Here is a 23,571-nt window from a genome sequence, read left to right on the forward strand (position 1 = left end):
ATTATTGATGACACACAACAAATGTTAACTTAGAGGATTATTTATTGTATGTACAATGATGACTTTCAGTGAATATTTGGGAGGTGGCGTCAAACCTGATGATCTGCAAGGAAGCAAAACAAGGTAAGAAACATGAATATTACCATGAATTCTGAATGTGTTCTAAGTCACCTTATGCCTCGTCATCTGCTGGAATTCCAAGCTCTTCATCTGTCCACTGAGAAGCATCGGGCCAAGGAAAATGGCCCTAAAGTAGGAAGGAAGAATAGCACATTACGATGCTCGTCACAGTCTCTAGTTGGCATATTAAGGATGGCGGCGATGTGATGACTGCAGACGTCTTACCAGCACTGCATCGGAGTCGTGCCACATGTGCCAGAGGATCCAGAACCACATAGCACCGCTAATAAACTCCGCCTCGAACTTCTGTTTCTTGGTGAGCTGAGGATATTGCCTGTACTGTGGCTCGATGTGCGGCCCACCGCCTGCCCTACAATATAGGTTTTTTAAAAAAAAAAACACACACAGGTAAGCCCATATAATTCAATTGACAAGTCAACGAGATTCAACGCTATCGCGCGATTTGTCTGCTTTTAAGCGACTCGTTAGCATGATAGCATCGGAGGCTAGCGAGGCGCTTACTTTCTCGTCATGATCCTCTGTGGCCCGCGTTTAACGAGCTGACTGCCACCCCGGAGGACGCCCAATATCCTCCCAAAAGCGGACATGACGGCAGATAATAGCTATTTCACAGCAAACGTAAAAAAATAAATAAAGCCGAATCTCGCCGAAGTCACCTTCCCAAGTCAACAGAGGGTGCTGCAACATCAACGCCGCTGATTGGACAAGGGGCGCTAGGTTTGTTGCAGTGTGCTGATTGGCTGAATGAGAAAAGCACTAGTTGATACGCAGTGCCCTCTAGCGGGCACAAAGAGCTCATTCGTTTTTCCTTCTGATGGACGAAAACGACAAACGGGAAACGACCCGGTTTTCGTTTGTTGTTGTTGTTTTGTTGATGTTTTTAAAAACCTTGCAGCTGTCATGGATGAGCCCACATTACGCAGGTGTTGTTGCTCACTGGTTGGGGTGTGGAGCTTATGTCACATAAGAGACATAAGTTATTGTGCTGATGTGGCTCCTCAGTTGCCTGAAGTGCACAAGTCCTGACTTTTGAGTCCAACATCCACTTTGTCAAGGGTATGGATGCTGCCTTAGCCTTCATTCAATCTTAGAATATATTTTTTTTTTACACATGCACGTTGATCCTGCAGTAGAATTTCATTGTTCAAATGTTATCCTCGCGGGCGCACTTTACCCGACTGTTGCTGTTCTTTGTTGTACAATATTTCTCTGTATCTGTATTGAGTTTTTTTTGTAATTTGTGAATAATAAATCATCACGAATAAAGATGGATAAGAAGCAACTGTGATTGGCTGGCGACCAATCCAGGGTGTACCCGGCCTCTTGCCCAGAATCAGCTGAGACCGGCGCCAGCACGCTCCCACGACCCGAGTGAGGATAAGCGGTACGAAAAATGGATGGGTAGATGAAGCAATAAAAATACAGCGGCCGAAATAAGTATTTAACACGTCAGGAATGGACCAAAATCACACGCGTGCGACTAGTTTCTCCGTATAGGAGGCGTCTTGAAGCTGTCGTTGCAAACAAAGGCTTGGGGAAAATTGTATTAAATAAATACCAGTTGGCGTATTCAATACTTTATGCCTGTGTCATTTCACATTTTTACACACAACTGAATTTCTGAGCGTATTTGTTCTGCTTTCTTTGTATGTACAGATGACTTGGGTTGTTCCCACTTTTCATGTCAATAGCACCTTTGGAAACGCGTTTAGTGAGAAAAATGGTGACGTGTTAAGCCGCTGTCGAACCACCTGGCACTCTGTGAGCATTCAACAAACTGCCAACACGAGCGACAGAGGACCTCTTGATCTTGCAGATGTGTCAGGCAGGCCTTTTTCTTGTCTTTTTTTGTAGTTTACACTGTTATTTAGTCCGTAGAGCCACAAAAAAGTCTCAAGAAGAAGCCATGCAAGAAAAAAATACAGGAAAGCTGCTGTTATGGCTCGAAGCAGCCGTTTTAGGGTCATTCAAAAACAAACACAATTTTTTCTGACTGTGACTTAATTTGAATGCAACGTTTTGTGTCTGTGTGTGTGTACGCTGCAAGCTCTCAAGACCCCGTACCAGGATTTTGACATTTTGGAGCTGGAAAGACCCCGCAACTCAATAAAGATTTCTTTTTGTGGTTGTGAATTTGAAAAATGAGGTGAATTTATTCATGATCAACAATAAAGCAAAGTCAAACGCAACACTGTCACGTTCATTCTGAAACCGAGCTGACGAGCAGAAGTGCTTGGTGCTTGCTCGTGTGGGGGGTCCAAAAAGTTGAGGTGGGATGTTAAGGGACGCATCATCTCTGTCAACATTTGGACGACGAACCATAAATACAACCCAAAATTCCGAAAGCTCTCCAACATGTCAAGGGTGGAGGTTGACCTCTTCAAGAGTGATGCCAAGCACCTCGACCTTCATGTAACTGCAGGCAAATAGCTTTTTGCCCCGCATGACCTGAGCCGACAGACAGAAGGTCCATAAATGAACAAAGTGAGGGTCGAATTCGTGCCACCCGAATAGGAGTCGAGAACACTACCCACTGGACTAACTTCAACGTGAACATTTTGGGTATGAATTTGGACTACGAACCAATAAAATAACACACAATTCCAAACTCTCCCGACTAAATGGATGAGTGGGCTTTGCCTCGGTGCTGAGATGTAATAAATACAACCAAAAAATTCTTACATTTTGAGTCGCATTGGCCGAATGGTCTAAAACTTTACCTCCGGTTCGGGCGTCCCGGGTTCGATCCCCACTCTGGACTCTACTTATTAACAAATATTGTGGAGAGATATAAATGGTGAACAAAGGAAGATTCGAACACGAGTCACTTGTATTGTAGTCAGTGACCCAAACCACTGGACTATGTTCCAGTTGACAAACTGAGGTGGTTTGTACATATTAATATCTTAGCGACGGCAACGATGCTCAGACATCATAAATACAACCAAAAAATTCTTAAATTTTCAGTCGAATTGGCCAATGGTCTAAAACTTTACCTCCGGTTCGGGCGTCCCGGGTTCGATCCCCACTCTGAACTCTACTTATTAACAAATATTGTGGAGAGATATAAATGGTGGACAAAGGAAGATTCGAACACGAGTCACTTGTATTGTAGTCAGTGACCCAAACCACTGGACTATGTTCCAGTTGACAAACTGAGGTGGTTTGTACATATTAATGTCTTAGCGACGGCAACGATGCTCAGACATCATAAATACAACCAAAAAATTCTTAAATTTTCAGTCGCAATGGCGAATGGTCTAAAACTTTACCTCCGGTTCGGGCGTCCCGGGTTCGATCCCGATTCTGAACTCCACTTATTAACAAATATTGTGGAGAGATATAAATGGTGGCCAAAGGAAGGATCGAACACGAGTCACTAGTATTGTAGACAGTGACCCAAACCACTGGACTATGTTGCAGTTGACAAGCTCAGGTGGTTCGTACATATTAATGTCTTAGCGACGGCAACGATGCTCAGACATCATAAATACAACCAAAAAATTCTAAAATTTTCAGTCGCATTGGCAAATGGTCTAAAACTTTACCTCCGGTTCGGGCGTCCCGGGTTCGATGCCCACTCTGAACTCCACTTATTAACAAATATTGTGGAGAGATATAAATGGTGGACAAAGGAAGGATCGAACACGAGTCACCAGCATTATAGTCAGTGAGTCAAACCACTGGACTATGTTGCAGTTGACAAGCTCAGGTGGTTCGTACATATTAATGTCTTAGCGACGGCAACGATGCTCACATGATAAATACAACCAAAAAATTCTTACATTTTCAGTCGAATTGGCCAATGGTCTAAAACTTTACCTCCGGTTCGGGCGTCCCGGGTTCGATGGCCACTCTGAACTCCACTTATTAACAATTATTGTGGAGAGATATAAATGGTGGACAAAGGAAGATTCGAACACGAGTCACTTGTATTGTAGTCAGTGACCCAAACCACTGGGCTATGTTCCAGTTGACAAACTCAGGTGGTTTGTACATATTAATATCTGAGCGACGGCAACGATGCTCAGACATGATAAATACAACCAAAAAATTCTTACATTTTCAGTCGAATTGGCCAATGGTCTAAAACTTTACCTCCGGTTCGGGCGTCCCGGGTTCGATGCCCACTCTGAACTCCACTTATTAATAATTATTGTGGAGAGATATAAATGGTGGACAAAGGAAGATTCGAACACGAGTCACTTGTATTGTAGTCAGTGAGTCAAACCACTGGACTATGTTGCAGTTGACAAGCTCAGGTGGTTCGTACATATTAATGTCTTAGCGACGGCAACGATGCTCAGACATGATAAATACAACCAAAAAATTCTTACATTTTCAGTCGAATTGGCCAATGGTCTAAAACTTTACCTCCGGTTCGGGCGTCCCGGGTTCGATGCCCACTCTGAACTCCACTTATTACCAAATATTGTGGAGAGATATAAATGGTGGACAAAGGAAGGAACGAACACGAGTCACCACAACTACAGTCAGTGACACAAACCACTGAGCTATTTTCCATCCAACAGCCATTGGCGATTTCTACCTATTTATATGAGCGACGACACCGGTGTTCGAACACCATAAGTACAACCAAAAAAAATTCTGAATTTTCAGCCGAATTGGGCGAATGGTCTAAAACTTTACCTCGGGTTTTGGTGACCCAGGTTCAATCCCCACCTTCTCCTCCACTTCAGTATAGATAGATATAGATACATGGAGCAGAAAGGAGGCTCGAACCAGGGTCTCCTGGGCAGCAGGCAAAGCATTAAACCTTTAGACCAGTTTTGGTCAATCGTTTGCATGGCGTTTGTTTGTATTCATCGATGAGTAAATCCATGAGCACGCTTCGTGCCAAAATATCTGACAAATACCAATGAACATACCGGACATCGTCAGTGGGATCTAGCCTAGTGCGTTACGACCAGAACTGCGAAGCAGGCGGTCTAGGTTCGAACCCCCCTGCTGCCAGTTTGCTGTGTTTAAGCCAATATATTTAGCTGTTTGCTTTTTCAATGGAACACACATTTGTTATACTTTCCTGTGATAGTTTTTTTTTTTCCAATTATTGCGTCATCACCGTCAACCTATTTAAGTCGGGCCAAATGAGAGACTCGTTCTCCTTTGCCAGATGTCCGTCACCGGCGTTTCCACAAGATCGCCCAAAACTTTGACAAGGTAACAAAGTGCTCACACTCTCTTCTTAAGCTTCGCAAATTTCGCTGCATTTTGCTCACTTTGAACATTTCGAAGTGACCAATACATGTCAAAGCAAGTCAAATTAACACCAAGTCTCTCTTTTCAGGGTGCTAACATCTTGCTAGCATGCTAGCTAAAACCTTTGAGCTTTCGGAGGCATTTAACGTCTCCTGCGAGCTTAAACTAGACCAAAATGCATTTATCTGGCGTATATGCTGATAAATGAATGCACACAGTAAGTAAACTAAACAATAACGGGGAATTTAGGAGAGTTTAATTTATAATTTAGTACATGCACTAATGATGTACATGTACTTTGAATTGTTGGCACTTTTTATAATTAAAGTTTTGGCTCAAACTTTCCCAGCATTTGGACAAAAGTGCCGTTTTGCAGGAGGTAAGTACACAACTTGTACAGATTCACAACTGAATGAAGTATAATTATATTAAAGTGTGGTTTTTTTTTGTTTTTTTTCACATCTTGAAATTGAGTCCAAAATGGCTGACTTTAATTTTTTATTTTAAATGAAACAGAATTATTCATCCGTTTCTCCTTTCTGTTCATAGGTTTGAATCTTCAACCGAATGGCCAAATTGAGTGAATTCCTGTTTCTCTACACAGCATATCCTTTATTAAACAGAATAAATCAAGTAATTGTCTTTGGGTTAATTCTCATTTCTGATTACAGGTTCAAATCTTCAACAAAATGGCTGACTTCCTGTGACTTTTGGGGCAGGCCTCTTGAGCCTTTTGTGGGTCTACTGATAAACGCCTCGCTCAATTGTCACGTTGCGAAGTCAAACTGGCTCATGGTGCTGAATTGGGAGACGTCGAACGCTAACCGTGTTGTTGTGTCTTTCAGGCCGTCGCTGACGAGGCGTCCGGCTGCGCCCTGCTCGCCTCACTGGTGAGACAAACTTTCATACATGTAAAAAAACAAAAGTGACTCATTTCTTTAAGCACGAGCTGACCAGGCAGCCTCCAGCGACGTCATCACAGTTCAGGTGGGAACACTCACTCGATGGCAACACCAAATGTTGGGGTTAACGTTTAATGTTGTGGTGCTTTTGTATCAACCCAGGAAGAATCTGATGGACTGAAGGAGGGTAAGGACACCTGAGATGACTTTCCAGCAGTAACCTTTGGGTTTTGTTCTAAAAGATATTGATATAAAAACAAAAACAAACTGGCTGACAAAGTTTTTAATTTGTTCTCGTCTGCAGTTCCCCCAAAGTTGCACTCTGAGATGCGCTGCAGCCAGATCCCTCAAGTTCTTTACCTTCTCGCTCCTGGACAGTAGCATGTTCTTGCTGCTCACGTCCACCAGGTGGTGCCGAAGAATTGTGGAGAACCTGATCATGGATCAACTGGTGAAGTAGATCTCTAAGCTTGGGACCTGTTGAAAAGACAGACTTAATGAATTTTGTTTGTTGTTCCAGGTGGTGGAAACATGGCGTCACAATCAACTTCCTGTCCAACATGTTGAGCGGTGACATGCGCTACAAATAAACACAGCAAAGTTAAGTTTGACGCACCCTCACCTGCTTTTTCTTTTTGACTCTTCATGCAGGTCGGCTTCCATTCAAAGTGCCATCGGGGGACTCTGCTACCAAGATCCTCCACCTGCTGGGCAAAGAAGAGTTCCACATGAATGTGCAGAAGGTCAACGTCGCTGCCTTAATCTTGAACGTTGACACATGCTAATAAACTTACTAAATATGAGCTTGGCTGGTCCCTCGTTCATCTCGTTGTGTTCAGGTCTCCCGGAGAAGTCTCTGCGCCACCAGTCCACTCTGAAGGCTTCAGTCGTTTGATACGAGGATGGTTCTTGTTGCAGTAGTAGTGGTGAAGTGGAACTTTAAGCTTGGGACCTGTTGGAAAGACAGACTTAATGACTTTTGTTTGTTGTTCCAGGTGGTGGAAACATGGCGTCATGATCAACTTCCTGTCCAGCATGTTGAGTTGAAGTAAGCTACAAAACAATCTCACCAAATTTAAGTTTGAAGCGCCCTCACCTGCTTTTTCTTTGACTCCACATGCAGGTCTGCTTCCAGTCCAAGTGCCATCGGGGACTTGGCCACCAAGATCCTGGACAAAGAGAAGAGTTCCACCTGAATGTGCAGAAGGTCAACGACGCTGCCTTAATCTTGAACGTTGACACATGCTAATAAACTTACTAAATATGAGCTTGGCTGGTCCCTCGTTCATCTCGTTGTGTTCAGGTCTCCCGGAGAAGTCTCTGCGCCACCAGTCCACTCTGAAGGATTCAGTCATTTGATACGAGGATGGTTCTTGTTGCAGTAGTAGTGGTCAAGCTAAAGGTGAAGTGGAACTCTAAGCTTGGGACTTGCTCACGTCCACCAGGTGGTGCCGAAGAATTCTGGAGAACCTGATCATGGATCAACTGGTGAAGTAGATCTCTAAGTATGGGACCTGTTGAAAAGACAGACTTAATGAATTTTGTTTGTTGTTCCAGGTGGTGGAAACATGGTGTCACAATCAACTTCCTGTCCAACATGTTGAGCGGTGACATTGCGCTACAAATAAACACAGCAAATTTAAGTTTGACACGCCCTCACCTGCTTTTTCTTTTTGACTCCACATGCAGGTCGGCTTCCAGTCAAAGTGCCATCGGGGGACTCTGCTACCAAGATCCTCCACCTGCTGGGCAAAGAGAAGAGTTCCAGAAGGTCAACGACGCTGCCTTAATCTTTAATGTTGACACATGCTAATAAAGTTACTAAACAGCAGCTTGACTGGTCCCTCGTTCATCTCTTGGTTTCAGATCTCCTGGAGAAGTCTCACGTCACCAGTCCACTCAGAAGGCCTGAGTCGTTTGAAACAGACTGTTCTTGTTCAAGCAGAAGGTTCCAGTCTACCTGAGATGACTTTCCAGCACTGTCCTTTCTTGATGCGTTTTGGCTGCAGTCATGATAGCCTCTTGTTTGAAGTCATTGGGAGCTGAGGAACAAGATGGTTGTATTTTTTATTTTTTTAAACACAACAATAGCTGACTAGCAATTGAGCAGTTAAGTTTTTAACAACTTTCTCTTCTGCAGTTTCACTCGGAGATACGCTGCAGCCAGGACCCTCAAGTTCTTTACCTTCTTGGTCCTGGACACTTGGATGTTCTTCATGTGCACGTCCACCAGGTGGCGCTGAAGGATCCCTGGAGAACCTGATCTCCTGAAGTAAATTTCAATCAAGGTTGGAACCTTTTGCAATGACAGACTTGATGAATCCAAATACTTGGTTTCTTGTTGTAGGTGGTGGAAACATGGCGTCATGGTCAACTTTCTGTCCAACATGTTGAGAGGTGACGTAAGCTACAAAACAAGCTCAGCAAATTTAAGTTTGAAGTGCCCTCGCCTGCTTTTTCCTTTGACTCCATATGCAGGTCAGCTTCCAGTCCAAGTGCCATCGGGGACTCGGCCAGCAAGCTCCTCCACCTGCTGGGGAAAAGAGACAAGTTCTACATGAACGTGCAGAAGGTCCTCAACGCTGCCTTCAGCCTTGTTGCCTTGCTAATACATACAACAGCAGCTTGACTGGTTCCCCGTTAATCTCTTGTTGTGTTCAGGTCTCCTGGAGAAGTCTGTACCACCGTGGAGTCTTCAGAAGACATTTGATACGAAGACTGTTCCTCTCGTCACACTCAAACAGCTTCTGCCGAAGGTTGCGGTCGACAGTTAACCACAAATGTGTCCACTTCCATGTTCCTCGTCATTCCGGGGCCATCTTTCCTACAAGGTGAAACGCTGCATTCACGATACGGAGCAGAGCTGCACACCAAAAATGTTTTTCTTGTTGCTTCCTTTCATCCACAAGGTGCTGAAGCCAAATTTTGGAGCAGCCTGAGAAGCGGGAGACCTTGACCACTGGACGGTACGCGCTTTGAAATGTCTTCATTTCACAATTGGGTCCAGTTTTTTGTTTTTCCACATTTCTTCCAGAGTTGCAGAGGAACACGCAGCCGTGCGAGTGCTCTCAGGCCCAGAAAACAAGTGGCCCGTCTTCCTCGCTGGTAGGTTTCGTGTCAAAGATCATTTGCTGCACAACAGGTTGACTTAACTTTTGACTCACTGATGTCTTGTTGTCTTAGGTCCGCACACCGGGCCACGCTCTCGTCACACAGCCGACCACTTCACCAGGCAGCGACGAGGAGACGGTTACTGATGTCATCAGACTTTGACTTGGTTTCCTTTGTGATTTCATGTCTGTTGCTTAACATCTACTCTGCAAATAAATAAAAGCTGATTACAACACTTAAACTCTTCTCATTCTTCAAACACACATCACAAAAAAAAAAACTTAGTTTATTTACTTAAAAAACAAAAAACAAAAAAAAACAAAATAAAAAAAAATATTTTCAAAACTTTTTTTCAAAAAAATTTTTCGTTTTTTTTTTTTTTTTTTTTTTTTTCAAAATTTTTTTCCGGATTTTTTTTTTTTTTTTTTTTTTTTTTTTTCAAAAAATTTTCTGGATTTTTTTTTTTTCAAAAATTTTTTTTCCCCCTGGGATTTCCCCCCCAGGATTTTTTTTTTTTTCCTGCCCCCTGAAAAAAATTTCTGGGAAAATGAGCAGGGCAAGGGCTGGAATAATGCTTTGTGATTGGCTGAGGAAATGAGAATCCAAGGCTGTGATTGGTCCAAAAGTGGGCGTGGCTACGCACATTTGAAGCATTCTGATTGGTCGAGATGTGGAAAAAGCGCAAAAGTGGGCGTGGTTATGCAAATGAGGTCGCCCTGATTGGCTGGGCTCGGCGCGTTGAAGCGCTGTGATTGGTGGATCCGAAGACGGCTTTTCCGAAGCTGTTTTGGAGTCCTGAGGTCTAAGTTGCACATCAGTCACTACAGTGAATGCCAGTTTATTACTGTTTCCCTCTATCTCCACATGAGCAAAGCTACAAGACTTTTCAAAGTCCTGTAGTTTTGCGTCATGTGGAGACAGAGAGCAACAATGATACACTCGCGTTCACTGTAATGACTGCTGCGCAACTCTCACCTCAAGACTCAAAGCAGCTTTTGAAGAGCCGTCCACTGCGGCGACCACGATGCGCGAAAGGCTCCGAATGAGGTAAGGGCAGACTTAGCAAGAAAACACCATGACTCAAGTTGAACAATTTATTGAGCAGCAAAACTGTGATGACATTTTAGGAATGAACATTAGTGCGGGACGAATTCAAGTTGCACACGTTAACATTGACGACAGGCCGCGCACGGAAGCGGCCGAAGTGTCGAGTGTGACGGCACCGAGGCGGATGTGAGCGCACAAACCCGTCTGACATCTCTCTCTCTGATAAAACCCAAGATGAGCACAAAAGTAAGTTCTTTTCAAAAGTATTTTATTGACAAAACATTTTTTGGATCGCTTAGTATACGTCAATGTCATTGGAAAAACAAGTCCAAAAATGTGAGATGTTTTTAAATGACATTGATGTGGACCAAGTAATTACTGAAATATATTTTTGACGCAAGTTATTTTCAAACTATTCAAACTTATGTTTTTTTTGTTTTAAATAACTCATTCCACATCCGTGTCCTTTAAAAACACGCCCAGAAACATGATACATGTTTTTAAACATTGATGTGGACCAAGTAATTTACATTTTTTTTTAAATATTCAATGTCATTCAAAAACAAAAAGCATGGCACACTTCTGGACATGTGTTTTTGAATGACATTGATGTGGACCAAGTTGTTTGAAAAATATTAAAACATTACTTTTTTTAAATAACTTGGTCCACAACCATGTCGTTTGAAAACACGTCAAGAAATGTGATAGGTGTTTTTAAACAACCTTGATGTGGACAAAGTGGTCATTTAAATAATATAATTTTTCTAACATAACTTACTTTAAAAATAAAACAGATTATTTATTATTATTATTTTTTAAATAACTCGATCCAAATCAATGTCATAAAAACAAAGCATGACAGATTTCTGGGCATGTGTTTTTAAATGATATTGCTATGGACCAAGTTATTTAAAAAAAAAATATATATATATATATATATATATATATATATTGTAACATAAGTTACTTTAAAAATATTCAAACTTATATGCTCTTTTTTTTTTTTATTTATTTATTTTTTTAAATAACTTGTCCACATCAATGTCAAACGGCACATTTCTGGACATGTTTTTAAATGACAATGATGTGGCCCAAGTTATTAAAAAAAAAGAGAAAGCCGCCTGTCGCCCGAAGTCAGCTGGGACCGAGTGAGGATAAGCGGGATGGAAAATTGCTGGATGATAACATTATACACATTGTCATTTAAAAAAATAAATATTAAAAAAAGAGAAATGTGACGTTACGTCCTAAATTTTTATTTTTTATTTATTTTTATTTTTTTTAAATCAACTTTTCAATAATAATAATATTTATTTTATTTTCCAACTAACTTGGTCCACATCACTGTTATTTAAAAACATGTCCAGAAGTGTTCGATTATGTTCTTGCTGTCTGTGTGTGTTGGTTCAAGTTAAAGTTCAGAGAGAGAGAGAGAGATGGGTGGGCGCACTCACGCCCTCTTGTGGTGTCATGTGACATCACACATCGCCTCGAGCACACTATGGCAAGCCTCCTCAACTTTGAAAAACTAAGTTTGACTATGTGGAATGAACACTGTAGATATCAACATCGTCCTTCGGACTCGTCACAAACGACAGATAGAGATTTCTTTCATGCAGTTTTGCCTCGTCAAAACTGATTTCCAGATATCTGCAGCGTTATTTCGCCTCAGACAAATGACGTCACTTTTTCCATTGATGTGTGTAGGGTTCGTCATTTCGGATAGCTATAATTCAGTAGCCAATATCTGCTCGTGAATTACAAATATCAGCAACGGAATTGTAGATATCTGTAATGACGAACCCCATACACACGAATGGAAAAAGTGACATCATGTGTCCTCGGCGAAATGACGTCGCAGATATCTGGAATTCAGTTTTGATGAGGCAAAACTGAATGAGCGAGGTCTTCAACACATATCCAGTCCAGCTCTTCAATGTTAAGAAGGCTTGCCATAAGCACACAACATCGCGTACTCACACGTGTCCAAATGCAGGTTGGCGTCCCGTCCGCCTTTCCCAGAAGTCTGTCGGCCGTCGGCCCGAAAACTCCCCGATCCTGTCGTGCGCACAAAAGCAAGAGCAGTGAGTAACATTCTTAAAAATATTCAAAACTTACATATTCTTTTTTTTTTATTATTAAATAGCTTGGTACACATAAATGTCATTTAAAAAAAACATGGCACACTTCTGGACAATAGTTTTTAAATGCCATTAATGGGGACGAAGTTATCTAAAAAATATATTTTTTAACAATAAAATATTTTTCCAGAATAAAGTCAATTTTAAACAAGTTATTTTAAAAATATATTTTTAATAATACTTTCGATTTTTTTTAAATAAATTTGTCCACATCGATATGTTAAAAAAACATGCCACATTTCTGGACATGTTTTTAAATGACACTGATGTGGACTACGTTTTGTCATCAATATATTTAACAATAAAAAATAAACATCAGGAAAAAAATACATTTTATATAAGTTATAATGACAAATACAATATTTTTAAAATATTTTATATTTTTTCAGAACAGACTGATGCCATTAAAAAAACACCCAGAAATGTGACGTTGCTTGTTAAAAAAAGAAAATATTTTGTAACTTTTAAATAATAATATATTTAAAATACTTTTTTTTTTCCAACTAACTTGGTCCACATCACTATTATTGATAAACATTTGATAATGTTCTTGCTGTCTGTGCGTGTTGGTTCAAGTTAAAGTTCAGAGAGAGAGAGAGAGAGAGAGATGGGTGGGCGCACTCACGCCCCCTTGTGGTGTCATGTGACATCACACATCGCCTCGACCACACTATGTATGGCAAGCCTCCTCAACTTTGAAAAACTAAGTTTGACTATGTGGAATGAACACTGTAGATATCAACATCGTCCTTCGGACTCGTCACAAACGACAGATAGAGATTTCTTTCATGCAGTTTTGCCTCGTCAAAATTGAATTCCAGATATCTGCAATGTCATTTCGCCTCAAAAGACGCCACTTTTGCCATTGATGTGTATGGTTCGTCATTTCAGATATTTATAATTTAGCAACCAATACTGCTCGTGAATTACAGATATCGGCAACAGAATTGTAGATATCTGTAATGACGAACCCCATACACATGAATGGCAACTATTTTTTTAATATTCAAACTTATGTTTTTTTTTTTTTAATAACTCTGTCCACAATGTCATTATATATATAAAAAAAATACATTTATGTACATGTGTTTTTAAATGACATTGATGTGGAGTTATTTAAAAATATAATTTATCACAATAAAATATTTTTTCAGAATAAAGTACATTATAAACAACTGAAGTTTTTTTTATATTTTTTAAATAACTTGATACATGATTGGCTGGCAATCAGTTCAAACTGAATGGATAACTTGATACACATTGATGTCTTTTAAAAAAGGAACACACCCAGAAATGTGACGTTAGGTTTTGTTTTTAAAAAAAAATATGTCAACAAACTTTTAAATAATATATTTGAAATACTTTTTTTCCAACTAACTTGGTCCACATCACTGTTATTTAAAAACATGTCCAGAAGTGTTCGATAATGTTCTTGCTGTCTGTGTGTGTTGGTTCAAGTTAAAGTTCAGAGAGAGGGAGAGAGAGATGGGTGGGCGCATTCACGCCCCCTTGTGGTATCATGTGACATCACACATCGCCTCAAGCACACTATGTATGGCAAGCCTCCTCAACTTTGAAAAACTAAGTTTGACTATGTGGAATGAACACTGTAGATATCAACATCGTCCTTTGGACTCTGAGCCGCTTATCCTCACTCGGGTTGCGGGAGTGCTGGAGCCTATCCCAGATATCGTCGGGCAGGAGGCGGGGTACACCCTGAACTGGTTGGCTGCCAATCGCATGGCACATATAAACAAACAACCATTCTCACTCACATTCACACCTCCGGGCAATTTAGAGTCTTCAATTAACCTACTATGCGTGTTTTTGTTCACATTCATGTCATTTAAAAAAAAAAAAAAAAAAAGCACATTTCTAGACATGTTTTTCAATGAAGATGTGGACAAAGTTATTTAAAAAACAATTTTTTTATCAAGCGAAATTTTTTTTTCCCCAGAAAGAAATACATTTTAAATAAGTTATTTAAATTTTTTTATTTTTATTATATTTTATATTTCTTTGAATAACATGATCCACATTGATGGTGTTGTTAAGTTGTTTTTAAAATAAATATATAGTTTGTAAATGAACTGAATAATATATTTAAAATACTTTCTTTTTTTTAACTAACTTGCTCCACATCACTATTATTGATCAACATTTGAAAATGTTCTTTCTTGCTGTCTGTGTGTTGGTTCAAGTTGAAGTTCAGAGAGAGATGGGTGGGCGCACTCCCGCCCCCTTGTGGTGTAATGTGACATCACATCGCCTCGAGCACACTATGTATGGCAAGCCTTCTAAACTTTGAAAAACTAAGTTTGACTATGTGGAATGAACATTGTTGATATCAACATCGTCCTTCGGACTCGTCACAAACGACAGATAGAAATTTCTTTGATTCAGTTTTTCCTCATCAAAATTGAATTCCACATATCTGCAGTGTTATTTCGCCTCAGACAAATGACATCAATTTTGCCATTGATGTGTGTAGGGTTCGTCATTTCGGTATTTATAATTTAGCAGCCAATACTGCTCGTGAATTACAGATATCGGCAACAGATTTGTAGATATCTGTAATGAAGAACCCCATACACATGAATGGAAACAATTTTTTTTTAATATTCAAACTTATGTTTTTTTTTTTTTTTTTAATAACTGTCCACAATGTCATTTATAAAAAAAAAAAAATGAAATTTCTGTACGTGTTTTTAAATGACATTGATGGAGTTATTTAAAAATATAATTTATCACAATAAAATATTTTTTCAGAAAAAAGTAAATTATAAACAACTGAAGTTTTTTTAATATTTTTAAAAAAAGTTAAAGTACAGAGAGAGAGAGAGAGAGAGATGGGTGGGCGCACTCACGCCCCCTTGTGGTGCCATGTGACATCACACATTGCCTCGACCACACTGCATGGCAAGCCTTCTCAACTTTGAAAAACTAAGTTTGACTATGTGGAAAGAACACTGTAGATATCAACATCGTCCTTCGGACTAGTCACAAACGACAGATAGAAATTTATTTTATTCAGTTTTTCCTCGTCAAAATTTAATTCCAGATTTCTGAAATGTCATTTCTCCTCAAAAGACGCCACTTTTGCCATTGATGTGTTGGGTTCGTCATTTCAGATATTTATAATTTAGCAGCCAATACTGCTCGTGAATTACAGATATCGGCAACGGAATTGTAGATATCTGTAATGACGAACCCCTTCCACATGAATGGCAACAATTTTTTTAATATTCAAACTTGTGGGGTTTTTTTTTTGGTTTGTTTTTGTTTTTAAATAACTGTCCACAATGTCATTTAAAAAAAACATGCCACATTTCTGGACAGTTATTTAAAAATATAATTTCTCACAATAAAATATTTTTACAAAATAAAGTACATTATAAACAACATAAGATTTTTTTTATATTTTATATTTTTTAAATAACTTGATACATGATTGGCTGGCAATCAGTTCAAAATAGATGGATAACTTGATACACATTGATGTCTTTTAAAAAAGGAACACACCCAGAAATGTGACGTTAGGTTTTGTTTTAAAAAAAAAAATATGTCAACAAACTTTTAAATAATATATTTGAAATACTTTTTTTCCAACTAACTTGGTCCACATCACTGTTATTTAAAAACATGTCCAGAAGTGTTCGATAATGTTCTTGCTGTCTGTGTGTGTTGGTTCAAGTTAAAGTTCAGAGAGAGAGAGAGATGGGTGGGCGCATTCACGCCCCCTTGTGGTATCATGTGACATCACACATCGCCTCAAGCACACTATGTATGGCAAGCCTCCTCAACTTTGAAAAACTAAGTTTGACTATGTGGAATGAACACTGTAGATATCAACATCGTCCTTTGGACTCTGAGCCGCTTATCCTCACTCGGGTTGCGGGAGTGCTGGAGCCTATCCCAGATATCGTCGGGCAGGAGGAGGGGTACACCCTGAACTGGTTGGCTGCCAATCGCATGGCACATATAAACAAACAACCATTCTCACTCACATTCACACCTCCGGGCAATTTAGAGTCTTCAATTAACCTACTATGCGTGTTTTTGTTCACATTCATGTCATTTAAAAAAAAAAAAAAAAAAAGCACATTTCTAGACATGTTTTTCAATGAAGATGTGGACAAAGTTATTTAAAAAACAATTTTTTTATCAAGCGAAATTTTTTTTTCCCCAGAAAGAAATACATTTTAAATAAGTTATTTAAAAAATTTTATTTTTATTATATTTTATATTTCTTTGAATAACATGATCCACATTGATGTTGTTGTTAAGTTGTTTTTAAAATAAATATATAGTTTGTAAATGAACTGAATAATATATTTAAAATACTTTCTTTTTTTTAACTAACTTGCTCCACATCACTATTATTGATCAACATTTGATAATGTGCTGTCTGTGTGTTGGTTCAAGTTAAAGTTCAGAGAGAGATGGGTGGGCGCACTCCCGCCCCCTTGTGGTGTAATGTGACATCACATCGCCTCGAGCACACTATGTATGGCAAGCCTTCTAAACTTTGAAAAACTAAGTTTGACTATGTGGAATGAACATTGTTGATATCAACATCGTCCTTCGGACTCGTCACAAACGACAGATAGAAATTTCTTTGATTCAGTTTTTCCTCATCAAAATTGAATTCCACATATCTGCAGTGTTATTTCGCCTCAGACAAATGACGTCAATTTTGCCATTGATGTGTGTAGGGTTCGTCATTTCGGTATTTATAATTCAGCAGCCAATACTGCTCGTGAATTACAGATATCGGCAACAGATTTGTAGATATCTGTAATGAAGAACCCCATACACATGAATGGAAACTATTTTTTTTTAATATTCAAACTTATGTTTTTGTTTGTTTTTTTAATAACTGTCCACAATGTCATTTATAAAAAAAAATAATAATAATTCTGTACGTGTTTTTAAATGACATTGATGTGGAGTTATTTAAAAATATAATTTATCACAATAAAATATTTTTTCAGAAAAAAGTAAATTATAAACAACTGAAGTTTTTTAAATATTTTTTAAAAAAGTTAAAGTTCAGAGAGAGAGAGAGAGAGATGGGTGGGCGCACCCACGCCCCCTTGTGGTGCCATGTGACATCACACATTGCCTCGACCACACTGCATGGCAAGCCTTCTCAACTTTGAAAAACTAAGTTTGACTATGTGGAAAGAACACTGTAGATATCAACATCGTCCTTCGGACTAGTCACAAACGACAGATAGAAATTTATTTTATTCAGTTTTTCCTCGTCAAAATTTAATTCCAGATTTCTGAAATGTCATTTCTCCTCAAAAGACGCCACTTTTGCCATTGATGTGTAGGGTTCGTCATTTCAGATATTTATAATTTAGCAGCCAATACTGCTCGTGAATTACAGATATCGGCAACGGAATTGTAGATATCTGTAATGACGAACCCCATACAAATGAATGGCAACTATTTTTTTAATATTCAAACTTGTGGGTTTTTTTTTTGGTTTGTCTTTGTTTTTAAATAACTGTCCACAATGTCATTTAAAAAAAACATGCCACATTTCTGGACAGTTATTTAAAAATATAATTTCTCACAATAAAATATTTTTACAAAATAAAGTACATTATAAACAACATAAGATTTTTTTTATATTTTATATTTTTTAAATAACTTGATACATGATTGGCTGGCAATCAGTTCAAAATAGATGGATAACTTGATACACATTGATGTCTTTTAAAAAAGGAACACACCCAGAAATATGACATTATGTTTTGTTTTTTAAAAATAATATTTTGTCAACAAACTTTTAAATACCATATTTAAAATACTTTTTTTTCCAACTAACTTGCTCCACATCACTGTTATTTAAAAACATGTCCAGAAGTGTTCGATAATGTTCTTGCTGTCTGTGTGTGTTGGTTCAAGTTAAAGTTCAGAGAGAGAGAGAGAGAGAGAGAGATAGGTGGGCGCACTCACGCCCCCTTGTGGTATAATGTGACATCACACATCGCCTCAAGCACACTATGTATGGCAAGCCTCCTCAACTTTGAAAAACTAAGTTTGACTATGTGGAATGAACACTGTAGATATCAACATCGTCCTTTGGACTCTGAGCCGCTTATCCTCACTCGGGTCGCGGGAGTGCTGGAGCCTATCCCAGCTATCATCGGGCAGGAGGCGGGGTACACCCTGAACTGGTTGCCAGCCAATCGCAGGGCACATATAAACAAACAACCATTCGCACTCACATTCACACCTACGGGCAATTTAGAGTCTTCAATTAACCTACTATGCGTGTTTCTGTTCACATTCATGTCATTATATATATATTTTAAAAAGCACATTTCTAGACATGTTTTTCAATGACGTTGATGTGGACTAAGTTATTTTTAAAAAATTGTTTTATACAACGAAATTTTTTTTTCCAGAATGAAATACATTTTAAATAAGTTATTTTAAAAATATTTGATTTTTATTATATTTTATATTTCTTTGAATAACATGATCCACATTGATGATGTTGTTAAGTTGTTTTAAAAATAAATATATAGTTTGTAAATGAACTAATTAATATATTTAAAATACTTTCTTTTTTTTATTAACTTGCTCCACATCACTATTATTGATAAACATTTGATAATGTTCTTTCTTGCTGTCTGTGTGTTGGTTCAAGTTAAAGTTCAGAGAGAGAGAGATGGGTGGGCGCACTCACGCCCCCTTGTGGTATCATGTGACATCACACATCGCCTGGAGCACACTGTATGGCAAGCCTTCTCAACTTGGAAAAACTAAGTTTGACTATGTGGAATGAACACTGTAGATATCAACATCGTCCTTCGGATTCAGTTTTGCCTCGTCAAAACTGATTTCCAGATATCTGCAGTGTCATTACGCCTCAGACAAATGACGTCACTTTTGCCATTGATGTGATTGGGTTCGTCATTTCAGATATCTATAATTCAGCAGCCAATATCCGCTCGTGAATTTGGCAACAGAATTGTAGATATCTGTAATGACGAACCCCAAACACATGAATGGCAACTTTTTTTTAATATTAAAACTTATGTTTTTTTTTTTTTTTTTTTTTTAATAACTCTGTCCACAATGTCATTATATATATAAAAAAAAATACATTTATGTACATGTGTTTTTAAATGACATTGATGTGGAGTTATTTAAAAATATAATTTCTCACAATAAAATATTTTTTCAGAATAAAGTAAATTATAAACAACTGAAGTTTTTTAAATATGTTTTAAATAAGTTAAAGTTCAGAGAGAGAGATGGGTGGGCGCACTCACGCCCCATTGTGGTGTCATGTGACACCACACATCGCCTCAAGCACACTATGGATGGCAAGCCTCCTCAACTTTGAAAAACTAAGTTTGACTATGTGGAATGTACACTGTAGATATTAACATCTTCGTTTGGACTCTGAGCCGCTTATCCTCACTCGGGTCGCGGGAGTGCTGGAGCCTATCCCAGCTATCATCGGGCAGGAGGCGGGGTACACCCTGAACTGGTTGGCTGCCAATCGCATGGCACATATAAACAAACAACCATTCTCACTCACATTCACACCTCCGGGCAATTTAGAGTCTTCAATTAACCTACTATATGTGTTTTTGTTCACATTCATGTCATTATATATATATTTAAAAAAGCACATTTCTAGACGTGTTTTTTCAATGACATTAATGTGGACTAAGTTATTTAAAAAAAGAAAGTGTACATATTTAAATAGTAAATAAGAGCTACAGCTCAAAATTGCCACATAAAAAGAACTTTTTGGATTTTTTTCTAGCTGTCTGCTGCATTTTCTATTGCAAGCATAATTAAAAAATAGCATTAATATCGCCGTGTCTCATCACATGTTTACTCATGTTTTTGACCCACTCTAGTCACGAGAGGCACATGTTAAACATAGGAGAAAATGGAAGAACAAGAAGCATGTGTTACCTCTGTGGGAGATGTCGGCGGCCAGCAGCCGAGCTGGAGGCGCCCCTCCTTCATTGTGGACATCAGCTCCAGTGTGGAAAAACACACAAAACAAGATTGAAGTCAAACACTGTCCTTGTTTCTATTGTGCTTGACGGCTGAGTGCTACGTGTGGGCGTGCTAAGCTCACTAGCCAGCTTTGTTGATATTGTTTGACGATAGCTAAATGGCTTCCAGTGACGTAGAGAGTAACGGTAAACAAACTGGTCCGAAGAGTCGTAAATATGCGTCTAGCTTGTGTACATACATACAGTTACACCCATATATATACATATATATTTTTACATATATATGTATATATATGGCACATAAAGTTTACAAAGGTTTAAACTACTCACTCGAAACACAGCTTCGCAGTCACCGGAAGACCTCCTCATTGAACCGGATGCGAACCGTCGCCAAGGAAGTTCTATTCATATGCAACAAAAGCGTGAGTTTGACAGCTTATCTTTAAAGTGGAACAGTGGAAGTTAAGGAAAAGAATTGATAACCACACACATACACACATACATATATATATATATATATATATATATATATATATATTTATATATATATTTATATTTATATATATATATATATATATATATATATATATATATATATATATATATATATATATACATACACATACACATAAAGTGAGTGTCGCACATGTGGTTCCTCCAAGTTTTTTTGGCGTTTAAATGCATCTAATGTGATCAACTGTGACTGTGCTAATGTGGTTTAATGTGGTCTCTTCCAGTGAAGGCAGTCAACCATGGAGTCCTGGGAGGAAGCCAAGTTCAAGCTGAAGAAGGTCACCAACCTTTACTGGCCTTGGTGCAGTCAGGACTCAAACACACACACAGTCTTCTTACTGCCCGTGGGGTCTGCAACCCGTGGCTCCAGAGCCGCATGTGGCTCTTTCATCCTTCTGCTGTGGCTCTCTGTGACTTCGGAAATAAAATTTAAAAAAATAGTTTCACAAGATTGGAGCTATTCAACCCCCAGTTGGCAAACCTTTCTGAAGAAAACAGAGCATTTGATGCTATGTGCTACGTGAACTATGCTCACGCCTCACGGAGGACAGCTTCCAGTTGTGTGTGAAGATGAAGGTGACGTCTGCAGCCCTGATGTGCTGACGCTGGTTCAGGAGCAAAAATCACATTAACCAGGTAAAGTACATATTTTAATTGCCCATTATTCAGAGAGATATATTTGACATTGTTACGTGAAAAAGTCTTTTTTTCATTCAAGTTGCCACCTGAGATAAAATGATGACGGAACACAAACGCAAATTTTTAGTTGGCTGCAGTTGGATCATTTAAGTTTGGCTTCAATTTCATGAATATGAGGAGTTCAAAATGTTTTGTTACATCCAGAACAAAAATGGTGTGTTCTCTGTAGAACTTCATTGATTTCATAAATGCAACACAGTTTTTTATACATACAGGTAAAACAATATATATATATATATATATGCAGTGTTATCCTCTTTAGATGTTAAAAGGCTTTTGTGGTTCCAGGTGTTTTCGTTTCTGCGGGACACGGTCGAAATGGCTCTTTGAGTTTTGAAGGGTGCCGACCCCTGCACTGGAGAAGGTAACGTGACCCAGACTGGTTTGGGGCAGCTGTCAGTCAGGACTCCAAATCTGGGCCAAAAGTAGGAAGGTGAAGAAATGCAATCAAATAGCACAGCAAACAAATAAAAAAAAATGTAAATTGTTGGAAAAAAGTATCTGTTTAAAGTGAAAAGCTACTATATAATTTCAAAAAAAAGTTAATATTAGACATATAAAAATGGTGATTAGTACAGTGGCTGAGAAAGCTCAAGGGAGACATAACAAAAGCACACGCCGGGCAATGTGTCTTGTTTTGCAATGCCGCTCATCGAAAAACAACCATCCACCAACCTATCCATTTTCTGTATTGCTCATCCTCACTAGGGTTGCAGGAACAAAAACCAAAAAACAAAACAAAACTTCGTTAAAATACAAATTACAACCAAAGAAACATGGCGGCACTTTCTCAGGGTTGACCCTGTTAATCTGGGGGACCTAAGCAGCAGAACAAGCCAAACCACTATAAATCCATGTTCATAAAATGACAAATTCAAGTAAAGCTGTCCTATTGTACATACTTATGTGTTACGTTTGACAAATCTGCACTATAATCTATATTTTAACATAGTGAGAATACAACAAACAAACAAAAAGATTGGAATAATTCAGTTTTATTATTGCAGAGTGTATTGTCGTAGTCATCATCAATAGCAATTGAACAGAATTCAGAGTCAGATGAAAATAATGAAGTGCACTCCGATTCAAAGAAAAATATGAAATGACTTTGCAACTGTGCATTCGCGTGCATATTCACACCTACGGGCAAGTTAGTCGTACTTAGTACTTCGATCGTACTCCTCGCTTGAAGTCTCGGCGCCCTTTGCACAATGGTCATTGCACCGGACTATTGCAATATGAGTTGTTCAAACTGCTCTAAGTGCTAGAGGACTCTGCATCTTTTTGCACAATTGTAACAAAAAAATACAAAATAAAAAATATACTAATGTACCGGCATTACCAGATAACTAGCAACCCTTTATTGCTCAGTGACTGTTTTTCTCAGTGTCTTTATGTCTCAAAAGTGTTCTCTGTCTGTTGTCGTACTCGAGCGGCTCCAACTACCGGAGACAAATTCCTTGTGTGTTTTTTGGACATACTTGGCAAATAAAGATGATTCTGATTCCGAATCTGATTCTGATTCAATCAACCTAGCATGCATGTTTTGGGGGATGTGGGAGGAAACCGGAGTTAGTGGAGAAAACGCACGTAGGCACGGGGAGAACGTGCGAACTCCACACAGGCGAGGCCGGGATTTGAACCCGCATCCTCAGAACTGTGAGGCAGACGTGCTAACCAGTCGGCCACCGTGACCCCTCCCATATTCATTATTCAAGATTTTTTTTTTTTTTGTCAATTAGTATTTCTCGGACCACCATCAGAGTTGGGCGAAAGTTCATGAAAAATGAGACAGGT

At 38.8% G+C, this 23,571-nt stretch overlaps 1 protein-coding gene and 2 long non-coding RNA genes across 4 annotated transcripts; 2 read left to right on the forward strand and 1 right to left on the reverse strand.

Moving 5' to 3' along the window:
* Positions 1 to 24: 24 nt before the first annotated feature.
* On the reverse strand, positions 25 to 854 carry ndufb2 (NADH:ubiquinone oxidoreductase subunit B2). Its single transcript, XM_061761217.1, has 4 exons — positions 643 to 854; positions 346 to 490; positions 172 to 247; positions 25 to 103 (listed from the first exon to the last, which is right to left on the reverse strand). Exons 1-3 carry the CDS (start codon positions 726 to 728, stop codon positions 173 to 175), a joined length of 306 nt encoding a protein of 101 aa, XP_061617201.1. The 5' UTR covers positions 729 to 854; the 3' UTR covers positions 25 to 103; position 172.
* A 4,367-nt stretch (positions 855 to 5,221) lies between these two features.
* LOC133471580 (uncharacterized) lies at positions 5,222 to 7,702 on the forward strand. 2 transcript variants are annotated; one of them, XR_009786260.1, is made up of 8 exons: positions 5,222 to 5,578; positions 5,711 to 5,740; positions 5,911 to 6,450; positions 6,568 to 6,714; positions 6,784 to 6,833; positions 6,915 to 7,311; positions 7,387 to 7,470; positions 7,567 to 7,702. It is a non-coding gene; the product is annotated as an uncharacterized LOC133471580 (long non-coding RNA). The 2 variants fall into 2 exon arrangements; XR_009786261.1 differs by having other exon boundaries at positions 6,784 to 6,825.
* A 459-nt stretch (positions 7,703 to 8,161) lies between these two features.
* Positions 8,162 to 9,609, forward strand: LOC133471582 (uncharacterized). Its single transcript, XR_009786262.1, has 4 exons — positions 8,162 to 8,320; positions 8,404 to 8,535; positions 8,611 to 9,368; positions 9,447 to 9,609. It is a non-coding gene; the product is annotated as an uncharacterized LOC133471582 (long non-coding RNA).
* The last annotated feature ends 13,962 nt before the right edge of the window (positions 9,610 to 23,571 follow it).

The sequence above is a fragment of the Phyllopteryx taeniolatus genome, chromosome 22 (genome assembly GCF_024500385.1).
Source record: "Phyllopteryx taeniolatus isolate TA_2022b chromosome 22, UOR_Ptae_1.2, whole genome shotgun sequence".
Lineage (NCBI taxonomy): Eukaryota > Metazoa > Chordata > Actinopteri > Syngnathiformes > Syngnathidae > Phyllopteryx > Phyllopteryx taeniolatus.